Below are 19,998 nucleotides of genomic sequence, written 5' to 3'. Positions count from 1 at the left end.
TACTGCTTGAGGCGGGGATGACATTTGCATAGTTCGATTTCTGGGACTCATTTCATTGTGTTAGAAATTATCAATGATTTGACGCATCATGTACGCATTACGCATTATGTATTCGTTATAAACTATGTAGTACAATTTAGAAATTATGAAATGTTTGTTAATTTAAACGAATGAAAGGTAGTTGTGCTATTTTGTAACAAATAGATAAAAAAGACTAAAAACTAAGAGGTTCATATATAAATAATAGTGGCTCAACAAATACATGAACAATTGTATGACTATTAAATTCCATTTCACATTGAGGGTAAATTGTAATTTAATTTTACTGTAGTTGAAAGTTAATTGCAATTCAATTCTAATACAATTGAAGATTAAATGGAATTGAATTCTACTGTAACGGAAGCGTAATTACCGTTGAATTCTACTGCAATTGAAGTGTAATTACCATGGAATTTTACTGCAATTAAAGGGTAATTACCATTGAATTCTACTGCAATTGAAGATTAATTGCAATCGAATTTTACTGTAATTGAAGGCTAATTACCATTGAAATTTACTGCAATTAGAGGTTAGTTGGAATTGAATTTTTCTGCACTGAAGGTTTATTGAAATTGAATTCTACTATAATTGAAGGTTAATTCAAATTGAATTGTACCGTAATTGAAGGTAATTGCCATTGATTTCTACTATAACTGAAGGTCGATTGCAATTCAATTCTACCATCAATGAAGCCTGATTACAATTTAATTCTACCAAGAATAAATGATACTTACATTTGAATTCTACCATAATTGGACATTAATTGCAATTTATTTCTACCGCAGTGGACGATTAATTCCAACTAAATTTTATTACTTCAACAGCAGTTGAATCTCATCGCAGTTGCAATTACCCTTCAATTGCAGTTGAATTCCTTTACAATGAAATTTACAAAGGATTAACCAATTTATTCAAAATATAATCGACATTGCCCTAACGTTGCCCTAACGTTGCCCTTCATGGCTTGCTCCAAATCCCTGCCAAACAACCGCAAATCAACTAGCGGCGGTTCTGGATCCAATTATAAACCGCTAAACAAACTCCGCGAAAGCCGCCAGGGGAGAACCGCGGCCGAAAAATGGCCGTCGGCGGGCTCCTTTTCCTTCCTTCCGTTCGTTCAATCATCCCGTCCAGCACACCGCAAACGCGCGTGATCCGCATGCACACATGCGCACGGAATAGAGACTTGGCCGTGCGTGCACGCACGCGGGACAGAGTGCAACGCACGCGAAGATAAGGGCGGCAGTACATCATAGAGGCCGGCCCCGCATCCCGGGACAGGAAAAAAGGCCCCTAGCCCACCAGAAAGGGCAGAGATCTTCGCACTAGATTGATATCCGGACCACACTCGCGTTCTACAATTACGAAACGTGCGCGACCGGGCACGTGGTGGATGGGACCGAGGCCCCTTTCGCTGCGATCAACGTCGAATGCATTTTAGGAGCCACAATGGAACCTACATTATGCATATCGACACGTATCCCAGCGGTACTTTTTTGTCACGCAGTTACCATGCTTTATAGATGCATTGTTGCACATGCAGATGTCTTTCGGTCTTTGAATTTCTATACCTCTTGGTAATGGCTTTCAAAAAATATGAAGGGTATCGTTCAGAGTCGCGTGGATTCCATTGCGTTATTGTGCTGTGTTATAATGTATTATTCTGTATCGTGATGTATTTATGTTGTTCTGTGATGTAGCATGTTGCATTCCGTTGTATTGTTCTGGATTATCCTATATTGGGATGTACATATATTCATTGATTTTATTTTTATATACAGGGCGTGGCCAGACCTAGTTGCACACGTAAAGAATTCATTAAATTTTCTCGATGTAATAAACATAAATTCAAAGAAAATTGTAATGACTGGAAGGATTTGTTTTAATATATAGTTTATATATTATACATATAGTTTCAATATATATCCACTTTAAAACGTTCTTAACCATTGATAAATAATTTCATCACAAATCTTGTCCACCTTTCCAGGTCTCCTACAGGTATAATTTAACTATTTACAAATATATTCAACAAATTACAGGATAATACGTTGTTTACAGCAATAATTTTGATGAGTAACGTGTAACTGAAATTGTTATTAGTATCATTTTACAGTTGTTCGTCGTAATTCATTATCATTCATTTATCTTAAACAAAACGAACATTCACAAAATTTCTTTCACAACATGCCACTTGAAATAGTATTTCGACTAATGTTGTCACAAAAGAAAATCATTGTTCGAACATTTACAAAATTTCTTTCGCAACATGCCACTTGCAATAATATTTCAACTAATATTATTTCATAAATAATATCATTTCATAAACGTCTGTATCGAAGAAGACATTTTTACATACTCTTCTTCTCATCCCCCGCCTTCTCCCCCCAAATTAGGGCAAATTATTTCCCCCCACCCAGCACCCGAAGACCGAGAGACGGCGGAAGAAATTCAGCGAAGAAAGAAATCCCGGAGCAGACAAAAACCCTGGGGAACGGACACGGACGTCTGGACGTAGGGAACAATCGAGGACGATAAAATACGATCGAGTCGTCGCGATAAAGCCGCGGCGCGTCGTGAATCCCCGTCGGGAATCGTTGCCGGCGGAGACGCGTCGGTTCGAAGTTAAAGCGCGCGCTATCGGGCCCGGGGGACGTCATCCCCGACCTCGACGACCCATCCTGAGAGCAGAGTCTTGTACGAAATTCGCGTTTCGCTCTCCGTTCGGCCGCGACCTTTCCCGTATTCGTCGTCCCGGCCCTTCCACGAGGCGAATCGCCCTTTTTGGGGACACGGGGGAAGGATTCCCTCTCGGAGGGCCCAGACCAGGCTCCGGGGGATCGACGGGGCCACGGTAGATCGAACGTTTGTCGGCCGCCGGAATGGAAATACCATTGTCAGAAGGAATCGACGGGACAATGTTTGAGAAATTCCCGTGGCCGTGCGAGAGATATTGCGAGAAGCGGTTGATCATCCTGTCTCCCGGCTACGGGGTGCAGATTTCTTTTTTACCCCTTTCTTTTCCCTTTGGTTCTCCGTCGAGGTTGCGTATCTCGATTCCTCGAGGTCGCTAGTTTCCTTTTAATCGTGGAATTTCTTTGGTGGAGGTTTCGGGATAAACAGAGTTACAGAAGTTTTAACAGAAGTTGTAATACATATGGGTGAATAATATAAAGTAGCTCATTAAGCACTACATAAAAATACACAAAAAAGTTTGTGATGCCACCCAACAATTAAAAAACGAACTTCATGGAAATGAACTTGAAAGTCACAATAAGTCTCGAAGCGTTTAAATTAATACAGTACCATCGAAAAATTGTTAGCACTTACAAGTTCCGCCTGTAAATGAACAACAATCAAGGAAAATTACTATTGGTCGAATAGTGCAGTAATTAAAATTCTAACTGTTTAGCCGAGTAAAATCAATTAATTAATAAACTATTTTAACAACCATTCTACATTCAACAACAATTCTTATTAATGCTTGAATAATAACAATAGTCTCCTACAAATACTTGTCGATTCGAAGGATCAAGAGACCGCGATAAGGAAAAAAATGACTGTGCAAAGGGTCGATGAAAAAGTAGAGCTCGTTTTCGACTCAGAATTAGATCACGATTCCTTATTGGTGCCATCGCGAAATTACGAGCGACACGATAGCGTCTTGCTGTTCCGCAGGTTCCGATTCCGTCACGGTTACTACCCAATCGTAATTAGAATCGGCCACAAGTAGCAGCTCCATGCGAACGGTCTTGAGGGCACGAAAGGCCGCCGCGAGCAAAAAGCGATCGTTTAACGGACGTTGCAATTTGTCCCGTCGACAAAACACAGGACTGGAATGCGTATTGTCTGCCCGTTGGATTATCCTCCTGCTCCAGCTCCTCCTTCCGAGCAGGATCTCGCGAGGAGCAAGGAAGGTGGAACGTTGGATGCGCGGATAAGATCTTTTTATTTTGTCTATAGGACGTTTTCGACTATTTGGTCATCTATGGCATTTCTAAATATAAAGATTTTGTATATTACAATTTTGAATTTAAAAGTTTAGAAAGATTCTTTTGGTTCAGGATAACATACAGGAACACCATAAACTGGAACTATTTTCATAGCTGTGATCACTTTTGAAGAACATTATTTGAAATTGCATTTCAATTAATATGTTACTGTATTTCACGATTATTGGAAATAACTGCTTCAAATAATTGTCAAATTGTTCTTAAAAATGATACAAAGTGAAATAGCAAGTAATACATGACGACGTTTTATTTAAATTTCACGTTTGTTATCCAAACTTGAGAAGAAATAAATGTATTAACATCTTTTCAAGCTAAAACTAGCGGATTGATCTATGTTAATTGATTATCTGATTATGAGTCACGTTTTCTCAAATATAACACCTCTCCTCCACCCTTAGCATAAGTGGAACAGTAACTCTCGCTTGTAACAGTAGATAAATTCAGACAAAATTCTCTTAAAAATGAACTTTCCGAACAAAGAATATTTCAAAATAACTGTAAAAATTTCTTAAAATAACTACTTTTTGTTGCATATTATTTTGAGGATTATTTCCTTGGTACTTGAAACAGCTATTATTTCAAATGAATTGATCTCATTTTTATCTCCCAATAACTATCCTGAAAATAATTATCCGAAATAAATTCCATCGAATAGTTATTCTTTATTTTTGTTTCGATTAAAGTATGCCCAGGTCTGGTAGCAAGGCAACAAATATCATCTCGGCCAGTTTAAAAGCAAAACGGCACCTCGTTCAAGAGGCACTTTGTCGCGAACGGCGTTTACATCGGTCCTCGTAATTTAACCCGCTCTTTAGCCATCAAACCGTACACGAGAACGGAAGGGGGCGCGATAACTCACACCTTTCTCCTCGGAAATCTGAAATATCGCAGTTGTATCCGCGACCAGCCGCGCAACATCGGTACGCATTCGGTAAACTACGGGGACTCGTCGCCGGGTACCACGTTCTTTGTCCCCCCTGACAAATCCTCGCTTTCATTCGGCTCCGAGATTTCCTCTGCGGCGATTTCGCGCGTGTACGGGTACGTACTTACCCGTTAGAGCGTCGCGCCATGTATAAATAAGGCAGTGACTCAGAAGGTGCGCAGGAGGTGAGTCAACCACGAAACTGAACCGAAACGGTGTCTTCCGTGCGACCACCTCCGTCTCTGGTGACGTAAATATCCGTCCGTCGCGTCGATCCGTTATCCTGTCGTGGACGAGAAAGGGGCTCCTGGCGAGCGGGCGAAGGGGATGAAGCCCAGGTGAAAAATATGGACGGTGGACACACCTGGGACAAATTCAGAGGGGATATTTCACTCGCGTGTGGGTTTTTGTTGTTTGTTCTGGAATTAAATTGATATCTTTGGTAGGGTCTTGAAAATTATTGTTTGAAATTCAGGGTTCACGATGAGAACATGTGTTACGTAATTGTAGTGTTTAATTTATTAATCAATTTATTTATTTAATTCGAACCACCTTGTGTCCCCCAAACGCATTCTAACTTTTCTGTTCCACGATTAACCATTTGTCTGGGAAGGGCATGAATCAAGTTTAAAAAAATATCAACATATAGGGGATGATGAGACGAAACATTGTTATATTTACCGTTTATCCATAGGATGGTTAGTTTCGAAAATAAAAATTGAAAAGTTAGAAGTTTGTTACAAAAATTGAATTTCAGAAAAAAGGTCTTCATAACTTTTCAATTTTTATCTTTGAAACTAAACGTCGTATGAATAAACTCTACATATAAAAAAGTTTCATTTTGTCATTCTCTATAAGGTGATATTTTTTTTTAATTCGATTGTTCAACCATTGTTTCTTTTTTCTTTAAGACAACTGCAACTGGATCAGACCACTACGAGATCTCAGGAAAAAGGTCTTTTAAGTTTTCAATTTTTATCTCTGAAACTAAACGTCGTATAATTAAACTGTAAATGTAAAAAAGTTTCGTCTTGTCATTCCCTATAAGCTGATATTTTTTTAAAATTCGATTGTTCGGCCGTTGTTCTTTTAAAATCACCCTCTTCTCGCTTATACACCACTTACCGAACACCCACTATATTTAGAAGCTGTCCTCGCATTTTTACGTACTGTATAATTTCCTTTTATCCTTAACATTTGAAAATGACCACACACTTATGACCAAACACTATACCCTAACGAGCCTGTAATAAAGATTGTAAAGCGACGCCTTATTTTTATACTTCGCAAGCTTTCTATTCAGCTGAGCCCTATTTAAACGCCATGCGACCGAGGCTTAAGAAATTCCCTCGAAAAGAGGGATTATTCGCTCATTCGGCAATAACATTTTTCCAGTTTAATAAGTTCATGGCGCCATAAAAACGGTTCACGTCACATATAGCGCAGGTATTTACCCGAGAAGCGAACGCGACGTGGCCGTGGCGCGCCAATTTCATGGCAAATCACTGCTTCAAACGAACTGCTTCGAACCGTTCGTCAGATGTTAATCCGATTTGTCGTACTCCCTCGTAACGCGCAATTTAACGCGTAATCCTCGGTCAAAACCGGTCGCCGAGCATGATGCGGAGAGAAACTTAGGGGTTGAGCGGATTAACGCGAATAAGAAACGCGGAAGCCAGAGTGCAGGTCGCCTGCAGACAGGTCTGGGTATATTTTAATTGATATGAAAATAAAAGATAACTATTTGAAACAATTTATTTCGTTACGTTATTTTCAATACCGTTATTTCAAAATAAAAATGATATCGATTCATTTGAAATGATAAGTCTTTCAAGTAATGAATTATTTCGTTATTTAATACTTGAAATTTAATAAGAATCGCTTCTAAATATACCCTGAAATAGTATGCAACAAAAACTGACTTTATTTGAAGAAATTTTTGCAGCAATTTGCTTTTGTCCAAAATTCTTTCTTCGAACAACAAAACATATATAGTAATAATTTACGGTGTAAATTAATTATTCATTGAAGGTAGTAAGTGTCTACATATTTATGAACATATTTACATATATACATACATACATACATATTTATCTTGAAAAAATGTCAATACATTTATTTCTTATCAAGCTTGGATAACAAACGTGGAATTCTTTTTTATTTCATCTTCATCGCTTTTAAATTAAAAATCTTCATGTATTAATTTCACCTCGTATAATTTTTAAGAATAATTTGACAATTACTTGAAGCAATTATTTCAAACAATTATGAAATGAAACAATGTATCATTGATTTGTCAATGTCGCTCAAGCTTGGGGAACCCGAGTTTCTCGAAAACCAACGACGATTCCACGGAAGCCATTCCATATCTGCTCCCTTAAAATATGGCCGATCTATCCTCGTTGGTTAGGCCTGGGTGCAGTCGACCCGAGATGACCTCATTCACGCGCAAGAATAACTTATACTGGGCTGGTCGTTCCTTCGTGAACGGACGCCTCGACTATCCGCTTTTTCTCTAAAAATTTATCGGCCATTGTCAAAACAGGATGACTTACTGTCGCTGGCTGTTTCCAAGCTTCTCTCGTAAATTTTTAACGCGCTACAAACTTTTTCAAGAAAAATATTTGTATTAATTTTATAGTGAAACACTCATTCGTGTGATTCAGGAGAAATTTATCCAGAGAGATTCTTTGTTATCGTTTAAACTAAAACAAAGAAAGAGTTTGTATCTTTCACAATTCTGAAATTAGAAATTTCTTTGTAAACATAGTTTTCTTAAGGGGAGGTAAAAATTGCGAACTGTAGGAGTTTATATTTTTTGTGTAATTACGAAAATAGCAAAATGATGACTTAAATATCATCTGTTATTAAATAGACTGCATTATATATTTCAATATTATAAAAATCCCTGTTGAAATAAAGGGTTCTGAAAGAGGAGCTTCAGGTTGTTGTTGGTTAATGTATTATATAAAAAACAAGGAGACTATATTTTTAATATACGTATATTATATACGTATTATATATTAAACGAATTATTCCGGTGGCCTGTTTTAAATGTTTCACCTTGTATATTTTAACAATGATTTCGAATAGAGAGATTATATGACACTTATTCGCACAGGCCTAACTTTTTACGAAGTGCCAATTGGGGCGTCACGCATTTTCCAAGTCGTTACTTTTTTTCCAGGGCCATTTTATTATCGGATTTCCCAGGTTCAGATTTCTCCTTGGGAGTTATTCTTGCTTCCTGTGGGATATCACACATGGAAGATACACGGTACGCTGGAGGGTTTTCCCTGCATCGAATTATGTGTGTTCTCTATGGTAGATCGGTATTTCATACTATCCTTTCGACGTTTTTAAAATACAAATATAACGTACGTAAGAGTCTAATGCATTTTCTCCTATCTTCAAAAATAAGCGAGTTATTCAGGTAACCTGTTCAAAATGCCCCACCCTGTATGCGTGAATGTTACTATAAATTTATAAATCTGCATAAATGTAAAATTTGAACGTCTAACTTGTTTTTGGTATAATACAATACATTACGTAACATAATATAATATAATAATATAATTGTTGAAATAGAGAGCAACTAAACGAACTTCTTATTTAACCCTTTAACCGCCGGAAGATTTTTGCTGGAAATTCTAAGAGGTGTAGATGTGTGAATTTAAAAAAAATATCAACTTATAGCGAATGATGAAACGAAACTTTTTTATATTTACAGTTTACTCATAGGACGTTTAGTTTCAGAGATAAAAATTGAAAACTTAGAAGGCCTTTTCTAGTCCCAGATAGAAATCAAAATGTTTCTTAAATACAAAATGTTTTAGGTGAATTGTAATTTATTTTTGTCTACCGTATCATTAATTCTCTCTCTTACGATGGGCACTGCATGGTAAATGATAAAAGATGAAATAAAATTCCCTCCTGACAGTTAGGTTGCCACTTAGATAAGCCTCTATTGCTTTACGTTTCACGAGATATTAATTCTTATCTCGTTGCAGGAGAAATACGATTGCAATATTTTGTAAAATGATACGTAATGGAGAAAGTAACTCCGAAGAGAAATTTTGATTAGGCGCTCCTAGAACTGTAGATTCTGGATTCAAGGAAGATAGATAGAGATAGATAAGATGATAGACCTAAGATAGGACGACACATGCCTCTTGATCAGTTTTTTGGTAGTTAACGTTTAGTTGGTTTATTTATATTCCTATATATTTAAGTATGTCTTCTTTTCATATCTCGTGAAGCTCATGAAATTTATGGGAGAAGTTACGATCAAAATTACATAGCATTCTTCTCGTCGATCAAATTAATTATTGAGATTTGTATGCAGTGGACGTTATATTAAAATGAATTAAATTTCATTCCAATTTGAATAGTAGTTACATCCTATACTTATAGGACAATCTAAAAGAGCTGTTTAATTCGTCTATACGTTTGTTTAGTTGCTCTCTATTTCAACAATTCCAGTGCCAACGACATCATCCTTCACAAAACCCCTCGTCCCCTTTCGCAAAACACTTTACATTCAAGTGAACGTTCGAGTAACCATTAAACGTTTTCCTGGATCCACCGGAACCCCGAAAATAGTTCCTAGTTACGCTCTAAAATAAATCACGGGCTTTCCAAAGGAAAACTCGATGTCCCCGCAGCGTGGCCCGGGTTGCCTTTACGATTCCGCCGAACTTTACGAGCAAAGGATCGACAGCAGGCAAACGAACCTGGTCCGCCGCCTACCGTAAACTCTTTCTGCGTTTGACCTTTATTGTTCGAAACGTGTAACGCACGTGTGCGCGCGGGAAATTCCCCGAGGTTCAAAGAAGTGCGCTGACAACCGGCGCCATAATGGTAGGGACCGTATCTTTCACGGCGAAACGGCACCGTAAATTAAAACAATATGCCACTATTTTATCGCTCGCAATATCCCCCGCAATACTTAATGCGTTTCCATTGTAACCGACTGAGAACTCGGTCGCGGTAAAAGCTCGGTTCCAGCGCAATGGGAAATACGGATTCCTTTATGGGGAGATTGCATTTCGATGTCGTATGTTTACTACGTTTACGGGCCGCTCCACATCAAATCAGTCTCTTTTTTTTTATTTGAATTATTTTGTTGAGGTTCGCGTCAACGTCTAGGTTCTTAGATAAAAAGAAAAATAAAATCTTCGCGAACGTGACTACGAAAATTGAACCTAAATAGGAATTTATTTTATTCTGCAAATATTATAACATGAACTTTACTTTCAATCTTTTTTATATTCTTGCATATTGTTTGCATTTTGTAGTTTTTCTGCACACCGAAATTTTCTATAAATGCATAAAGATCCGCAGCCATGATCAAATACACCCGTACCTGGGGAAAATTCAAAGTCGATTTTCTCGAGAACAAAGCTTCGCGTAAAAAATTGTTGTTCTACATTTTCAACTTATTTGTTCATGTAGAATCACCACCCTTTTCGCTGATACACACCAGTTATCGAGCACCCTGTGTATACAGATATATAAAATAAAAATAAAGGTAAAAGTAGAAATAAAAGTAAAAGTAAAAATAAAAATGAAAATATCATTTCGCTGCCTCCCCTATCCAGAAAATTGTCAAGCTCTTTGAGCAGTTTTAAATTCTTTAAATAATTCTAAGGTTCCAGAGCGAGTCTATTTAGAAACAACCGGACCTTAATGTGTTAGCGGAGGGAGATCGGTCACTTTTTAGGTATCGAAGACAAACGAGAGAGCGAATGGACCGACGAAACAGCTGCCAGAACGGTGCAGGGGTACGGGGATAAAAATATTCTCGAATCGAAACGCATAATAGCACCGGACAGCCCGCAAAGAAATACAAGAATGAGTTTGGTCATCGGACGTTCCAAATAAAGCACTCCTTAGTGAACCCTTTGAATGCGCCTCGTTGAGCCCGAGTGGTCGAGGAGGAAGGCGAAACGCCAAGAGAAGAGTAAATGAAGAGGGAAGTCAGGATTATCACGGTTTACAGCTGCTCGCGGATCGATCGTGACCGAGCCGCTTTAAGTAAATCGATCTTGTATCTCGACGCGAGGCACAGATGCATCTTGATCGTGATACGTATTAAAGAATCGACAGCTGATCGACGCGCGGATGATGATCGTGCGGCACAGAAAGCTGAAAATATCAAAGGGAGGCGTACGAACGACGTTCCTTTTTTCGTCGAGGGGAAATGAAGTGTAACGATCGCGATACGAACGACCTCGACGCTGTTGTAAAAGTTGTTTATACCGGTTCGCGGCATGAAACGCATTTTGGAAAAATTGTTTTTGCTGAAATTGCGATTGGAGCATGCGTTCACGTTTCGGTATATTTATAATGAGCTAATAAGAAGGTTAGAATATTGTTCTTTTGTTAGCCAGATGCATGGTCCAAAATAAAACAGAATAAAAAAATGATATATAAATCATTATATGTAATGTATTATAATTATAACTTTTATAGTAATATATAATGTATTATATTGAGTTGTTTAGAAAAGCCTGGGTCAACATGGTACTCGTTCAAAGAGGAACGAATGACAATAAATGGCACCAGTAATAAATTATTCAGTTAAAATTGCATGCAAGATAGGCATTATATATATTACGGTTAATGTGATACACTAGGGATTATACGTAATCACCGGTGATTTTATATAATTCCCAACTCGTAATAGGGAATGTGATATATAGTGATAAATACACTTGAAGGATTCCCGGAATTCTTCTACTTCGATGGATAAAGTGGCTAAAAGCGCCGTTTCTACTACAGGGATTTATGATCGAAGCCATGCGTGTTCTGTTCAAATGACCGAGTTAAAACATTTTCTTTATCGGAAACGTAACAGTATAATTGCAGATAAGCAGGTAGCACCGAATAATCGCGCACCATTCTAATTATGTATCTCCAAACGAGACCAGCCTATACCGAATCCATTGTTCGCTCGTGGTTCGTCGGTTTTTCGTTACTTTAATGGCAGAAATACGTCCACTTTCGGTACGAAACGAACGCAATTTGCTCGTCAAAGAGCCCGGAAGACGTTAAAGGCCGATAATGACACGTTCCCGACGCGTTTTCTTCGACGGTAAGGAAGCAAATCGTTCGGGGAACGAAAGGCAACGCGCCTTTAATTGCGAGGAGGGAAGAGGAGCGAAAAAGGCCCGCGAAAGAAAAGGGAATAATAACAATTCGACCGTATATTCTTTAGGCGTGATTGCGGCAACAGTATCTGCGTTCACTCTTCATTAAAAGAACCACTCGAAAAGAACTTACGCTCAGCTAATGGCACGGTTCCTTTAATGTCTTCAGTCGAACGCTTCGCGGGCCTTTCAACGCGCGTGAATGATTCAAGTTTTTTCGATTCGTATCGGGCCCGATACGACCGGTGCTTCGAGATCGATTTCTTCTCGATTTTTCGACGTTTCGAACACGGTGGAACACGACCGGTTTCGGGCCACAGAAATTCACTTTTCGCGGTTTGTACCATGTATGGGCAGCGAGAAGAGCATAGCCAATAGAAACGCTATGGAGGACATTTCGTGTCGTTGATTTTAAGTGGAAGGAGCTTAGGTCAAAATTGCGTTCTTCTTTGGCGGAAATTATGATACTTAAAATAGTACGAGCTGTGGAATGGAATTTTATTTTAATAAGGTTTTAAGGTTTTTTATAAGGTTCTTGTAGGTTCATACCTGCAATCTTTTCCAATTATTCCCACATCAAAATATCTGACGGCGCTCCTACAGCTATCTTAAAATATTTGAAAATTACCAAAGTCACAAGGCAATTCTTAACATTCTAATTTTCTTAACGACCTCCTAGTTTCTCATAAGGCTTACAAACTTTTACTGATAGTAACTGACTTAACTGATAGTTAAAATATCAAAAAATCAGAAGATAACGTTAAATAAAGGCGCGAAATTGCAAATCTAAAAGTTCTGTAAATTTGCTCGTAAACATCTGCAGTCCAGACGTTACTAATGCTAGCATTTCTATCGACCTCGCGTATGATGGAACCAGTTAACTGTACCGACAAAACGAAAATATCATCGACTTTACGCAAGATGCGATCGTCGAGGGAAATCGATCTCTCGGCGCGGGAAAACGTTCGAAGAAAGACTCGGCGACTTAATTGAACGTAACGACCGTCTGATGTTTCTTCCTGTTGTCGATCGACGCACAGAGAAGAGCGCAGGAACGAGGACCACGAAAAGAAGAGGGTGTGTGGCGGTGTGTAACTGCAATTTATCCATTGCGCCAGTTTATCTCAATCATTGAAGGATCGACACCACGAATGTCGCGTACGAACTTTCGAAGCGGGAGAGTTCTGAAATAAACATCGACTCGAATTGACGATTTGATTTACGATTTAAAATCTTTCCAGACTGGGATCGGCAAAATTCTTATCTGGATAAGGATTTTCGGTGATAAATAAAAGGTACACTGAATGAAAACAAATAGAGTTAGGACAAGGGTTGCGAGTAACTAATTACGCTTTTAATTAATTTCCGTCTTTAATTGACAATTAATTACGAACAATGTAATTACAAATTATTTAATTAAAATTGGATCAAACAGAGTTAATCGAAAGTCGTTTAAGTGACGATTGATATGCGCGAATTTAATTAAAGATATTCAATTGACGATTACTTTAAGCAGAATTAATTCAAAGTCATTTAATTGACGATTGATGTAAGCAGAATTAATTCAAAGCCATTTAGTTGCCGATTTGTTTATATCTTCAATGTTAAAAGACATTTACATAAAATTCAATTAAATGGGTTGAATGAATTCCTCTTAAATCAATCAATTAATGGCCATTAGTGTATATCAGCTATTATTTTGATCTATCATGCTTTTACCTGTTCGATAATTACAGACCTAGGTAACATTCATCCCGATAATTGGTCTATAACCCGACGTCGCCAGCGTTAATAATCTTCAGAACCGATAACAAACTCCAACGAGTCGAAAGCAATCCAGGCTCATTGCGCTCACCAGGTAGAGGCATAATAATTGTTCGAGCGCCCAAAGACGGAGAACGCTTACCGTTCTCGATATCGAATCAAGTTTTCGCTCGAGACGCGTTAATCAACGACAACGGTGCGCTTCCCTCGTTCAGTTTTCGATTAACGCTCCGCGCAGCATCCGATTCGCGTGGGTAAAACGATGTAACGTTGTAACGCGCCTTAATTGGCTCGCAATTAATAATGCAATGTTGCGTGCACCGGCGAAGCTCAAGCGCAGCACACGGATCCTCGTGCATGCAGAATCAGCGTCCTGCTCGTTAGGGCTCGTTTACACGGGGCTAGCCTTGGAAACCGATTAAAATGTTACCAGACCGCGTCCGTGAGTTTACCCGTGCGTTTGTTCTCTCCTGAATCTGCATATATAGCCGCAATCTGCATTAAGCCTGCGTTGTCCCTTTCGTGTTTGATTCATTGCAACGTTCAAATTAAATGCCCCACAGGCTGGTCGAGAGCACGGAGACCTGAAACCAGCGTCTTCTACGGTATGCTCCAATGAGGTCATTTACGTTTTGACAGCAGCCGCAAGTTACGTGAAAATGTTGTTCCAAAAAGTTTTGTTTGTCATTTCTAACATCCAGAAAGGAGTAAATAATAAAAAAAAAAATAAAAAGAAATTGATTTTTTCATCAACCAACGGTAAAGTAAAATTCTAGATTCTAGCTGTAAACTGAGTTAAAGATACAGTTATTTTCGCAACGCGGTGTACGCTATTTTTCTCTCACGATCCGTGCGATATATCGTTGTTTCCCTCGCGACGTTAGGATTATCTCACGTTTCGTTTCGGCGCCAAAATGTAACAATGGTGCGTCATCATCTCTTTTTTGCGGGTTGTTCGTAATCGCCCGAACGACGCGTATTTTTGGCGATAGGGGCGTCGTTGGAACCGTTTGTTTCTCGGGACAAGGTTCTCTCACACGCGTAATAAAATCAGCGTGTTACGTCAATCATTCGCACTTGACTAGGGAGCACACGCCAGCAGCTGATGACCCTAATAAGAGGCCGCGTAAATATATGTATGCAACAACGCGCTTTGCGTCTCACCGAGTAGAACGGCGTCTAAGAAATTATTTCCTCGAATCTCGCTACGTGCAATCTGGTCACGGGGCGTGCTCCGCGAGGGCGGACCTTGGGCGTGAGATGAATTACATTAATTATAGAATTCGCGGAAATTCGGGGAAAACGTTGATTCGTGGCTCGTTGCTGAGATTCGTGACTCGCGACGTGTGCCAATCTCGTTAAGATTGATCGTAGAGTTCAACGCCTTTAAGTTGTCTTGGCACTGTGACAAACCGTAATCATCGGGATTTATTAAATTGTTGCCACTCGCGTGTGAAATGAAATATCGTGATACGGTAAAGTCTCCATAAATGCACAAATATATCTCTACCATAAATGTAAAGTACCAGAGTATTTAAAACATGTCCAAAAATCGGAGGAAGACACCTAAAAGACATTCCTTATCAGTCTCTTCTTCATAAAACTGCCTTTCTCTACTTCGTCGACGCTTCGAAACTCTGGACGAATTCGAAACTGGTCGGACTTGAAATATTTGGTTATACGTACAATGTACATCCAACCAAGATGTCGATTGTGTTTAAACGCGACTCCGAGCGCGAACGTAGAAGGGGACAGACAGTGGAGGAGAGAGAGAGAGAGGTCCAAAGACACAAAGCGAAAAGCCGAAACGTAATAGAGAGACTATATGTATCTCACTTTCGCTCGCTAAGAGCGAATACATATACATATCTCGCTTCTATGGGTATTATGGTAAATCGGAGAGGTCATGTGCCGTGTCTACTCCCCTCAAATTTTCCTGGCAGCGAATGGTTTAATATACCAAAAACCGTGGAATAGTAAAAACACAATGTTTATTTTCCCCTGTTTTATGTTCGCAGGCGTGCGCCCCCAGGTATATTTGGTTCTCCCTGTCGCAACCGAAGTTCGACGCAGAGCAGAATCGATGGAAGAAGGATTCGACGACCGGAAATCGAAGAGAACCTGTCGGCACCTGTTGGGTCGTTAGCAACAACTTCAACGAATCGCATGAATATTCACCCTGTCGAACGAGTGAGTATCTTCTTCTTTCTCCACTCTGCTGTCGCGTCCTGCGCATCGCGGGCACGGGACTTTGGGACGACTTTATCAGAGTACATAATGTGATACTCGGGTTAACACGTTGGACGCCACGTCGCCCACATATGGGTGACAGGGATTTTCATTGTGGAATTGAATAAATTAATTCTGAAGAGAAGGTGTTAAAATACATTCATTTAGGTAGGATTGGTAAATTCTAGAGAGGTCGCAAAATTAACAACTACCACAAATGTTGGATTATATAATTAGTAACTGTATAGAAACAAAATGTTAGCCTCGTAGGGATATTCGCGATTATTAGTCTGGCAGTCAACGTGGAAAGGGGGTGCTCCGATTTGAACGACTGAAAAATAGACGATTTGCTAGAATTTTTTTGTTTCGGTTGAAATGGTAAGGAATATTGAAACAAGACTTTCCTGTAACATTAAGAATATTCTGCGGAAAATGTGGTAAAGTTTTTTTTGCAAAATATTGAATACTGACCATATTCTATTTACTACATGGTGACGTAAAAAATAATAATTTATAATACTTAAAAGTACACACGATTGCAGGAGCATTTTATTATTAAAAATAAAATTCTAAAGCCTCCTTTGGGTTTCCCGTTACCATTTCAAAGCTAAGACATATATTTTTTTTCTATTTTATTTAAGTTCAATTCAGACTGTCCATTACAAACATATTCTCCCCATCTTCTGTCTTTTATTTATAAATAAATTAGAATATCAAAAACAATAAAAATTGAAAGTGTGTGCTAATGATGGCAGAATTTACCACCGATTTTGATCGCTATGAAAAAGAATGAATACGATAAATATTCTTAATCGTTTCAGAAAGCCAGTAACAAACGCTTTCAATTTTCACGACTGTTCCCCATCCGTTGTGTTGGCATTCGAATCGAAACCGGATTCTCAGAATTTATAGAGAACGCCTCGCTCTCGTTCCCGAATTAGCTTGGTTTACAAAAAAAAGAAAAAAAAAAAGGAAGAAGCACGAAATCAGGAAAACATTTTTGTGCGCCTGACAACACTCACCGCGAGTGCTATAAACAGTGAGTAAACAACGTCTCGAAAGCGGGGAACTCGGCCGTTTACTCTTTAAAGTGTTTCTTTGAGAGTTAGATCCTTCATCCTTTAAGGCTTCTGTCTACTTCGAAGCCCCAAAAATGAGTAGCGTTCTAGATCACGTTCTTTTCCGGAATAAATTATTATGGTTGATAATTTCGAATTTATTCATGTTTCGCCAAGCTATAAGAAATTTTTCATGCATTAAGTACAAAACTTAAAAAAATGACACTCTGTATAATAACTCGCATACCCAAAGAAAGCGTTTAAGATTATTCTGCTCCGTAAATCACCGTAAAACGATACGCTTTTTGTCATTAAAAACGCCACGGCAGACCTACGTGGACGACAGGAAATATCCTGTTACCGAACGTATTTATGGTTGCTACAGTTCCAGGACACGGTCACATGTTACGGTTGATCTTTGTCATCCTTGGAGAAAATTTTACTCCCGTGGGACTCCGCAGTTCGTCTAGTTTGGAGGCGAAAGAAATGAACAGTTCATTTTTAAGATTTAAAGTGGCATTATGGTGTGGAACGTCAATTTTTAATTTTTGTTGAGGATGTTCTGTTTTTAATCTATAAGAAATTTGTATAAAGGGTTTTGTCAGAGAACCTTTTATAACCCTTTAAACCGGCCTGGGTCAGGTCGTTTAAAAATAGAATTTTTAAAAATAAAAAATATAAATTTTTAAAATAATTATAATCTTAATAAAACTTACAAAGTTTTTTTTATTGAATTTTAGTGATAAAAAATAATTTTACACATCGCCAACGAACAAATTGTAGTAAAAACTTTAAAGAAATTTAAAATGCAGTATCTCTTTAGACGTTCCTTCGTTGATTTTCCGAATTCAACAAAGTCCTTCGGCAGTTATATTTTTAAAGATCTACACTTTGAGAAAATGCAACAAAAAAATCAATATTTTGGAATTTTGGAAAAATCCCAGACTACAATGCTTCTTTTGACAGAATGCCTGAGTATCAATGCTGCACCTAAAAATGCACTACTCTTCCTCGCGATAATATTGACCGTAGCTCGAAGATAAAATACTCGGGAATGTGCAGCATTTTTCTGTTATCTGTCGTTTATCACCAGGAGAAGAGTTTCAGCGCAGATTTCGGAAGTTATTTCTGTGGAACCCGCTATCGCGTGTCTCCCACGTTGTTCGCATGTTTCGGAAGTCTTTCCGGTCAATCATCTTCTCTAACTCGAAGAATGTCTTTTTCACTCACGGGACGAAGTTATTATCGGTAGAAAGAAATTTTCTTTCCGTCGAACTTGAGAATTTTATTTTGGAGAATCCATTACTATCTTGAAATATCGCACAATAATAATCGTATAAATAATCGTATCGATAATTAGGAGATTGTTTTCACGAAAGAAGATTTTTACTTTGTTAAAAATATTGCAAGATACTGAAATAAAACTAGAGTGCGAGTTATTTTTAAAATTATTTTTATGTTTCGTGGATTTCTTGTGTAGAATTGTAATGGAGTATCAAAACAGTGAAAGTGTCGAATAAATAATAACGACATGGTTCCGGACCGCGTTTAAATATGCAGCCTAACCCAGACCTAACACGTCAATAATATTCGCTTGTAATTGAATTTTGATGGATATTTCGATCTTAATTTTTACAAACTTCTTTGCAATAATAACTTTTTAATAAGCAGCGTGGTAGTTTTTCTGAAGATGAGTACCTCGAAGGTACTTCACTGCTCAGGTTTTTACCTCAGTGGCTGTTTACGGCCAAGGAAAAAACCCCTAAAGATAAAGTCATTGTACTGTAATTTCCTCGTCGCACAGGGGAACGAGTTGCAGAAGCCGTCACGTCCTTTTGCTAAAGGGCAACAGGTTCACGTCTCCCTCGGGCGCTCATTGTCGGATGGATATCGTCGAGATCCATCGAAAAAACCGCGACATCCTCGCGGAAACGTTTCGAGACGACGACGTGTGAGCTCATCGTCCAGAAATTCCGCGGCGAGAGCGAGCAATTAAACAATTTGTAGAAGCGAACGTTTGCTGCCGCTTTTCCCGAGAATCCCGGCGCGCTTTTAGCGCTCGGATCCGTCGCGGCTTGCGAAGCTCGTGAAAGCTATGAGCGTGCGTGTTTTAACTGGGAAACCTTGCGAAAGGACATTCAATAATTATACTGGCAGATTTTTGAACACCTGGACGGATCTCTATACTTTTCAAGTTGTATGTATTTTAGGCACTAACTGGGTATAAAATAATAAAATGAAATACGACGGATATAGTATTCACTAAAGATAACGGCACGTATAGGTATATTATGACGTACAAAATATAAGAAGAAATTGAATTATAGGTATTAAGAAGTGTATATTTATTTTTATATGTATGATTTTCTGAATTTTGTATCCTATCTTTATGAAATACATCGAGTACAATGTTAATATAAATATTGTTCATATCATAGTTAATTTATATATACATTATGCTTTATGTATTTCATGAGGATATAATACAAAATTCAAAAAAATGGTAGATACAAATATATTATAAATATATTGTTCATGTCATAGTTAATTTGTATGTACAATGCACTTTATGTATTTCATGAGGATATAATACAAAATTCAAAAAAATGGTAGATACAAATAAATTATAAATATATTGTTCATGTCATAGTTAATTTATATTATAATTTATTATAATTTATATTATATTTATATTATAAATTAACTATGACATGAACATGAACAATATATTTATAATGTATTTGTATCTATGATTTTTTGAATTTTGTATTGCATCCTCATGAAATACATAAAGTGCATTATACATACAAATTAACTAT

General features: G+C 38.1%; 1 protein-coding gene across 2 annotated transcripts in view; it reads left to right on the top strand.

Annotated features, from left to right (window-relative positions):
• Positions 1-19,998, top strand: part of LOC128886141 (integrin alpha-PS2-like) — a 111,668-nt gene that overhangs the window by 46,211 nt on the left and 45,459 nt on the right. For both annotated transcript variants that reach the window (XM_054140765.1, XM_054140756.1), the window contains exon 4: positions 15,911-16,082. In XM_054140765.1, the coding sequence (XP_053996740.1) occupies positions 15,911-16,082 (172 nt within the window). The remainder of the gene's footprint in view (positions 1-15,910; positions 16,083-19,998) is intronic.

Source organism: Hylaeus anthracinus, unplaced genomic scaffold (assembly GCF_026225885.1).
Source record: "Hylaeus anthracinus isolate JK02 unplaced genomic scaffold, UHH_iyHylAnth1.0_haploid 0, whole genome shotgun sequence".
NCBI classification, from domain to species: domain Eukaryota; kingdom Metazoa; phylum Arthropoda; class Insecta; order Hymenoptera; family Colletidae; genus Hylaeus; species Hylaeus anthracinus.
This window is presented reverse-complemented; position numbering and strand designations above follow the sequence as displayed.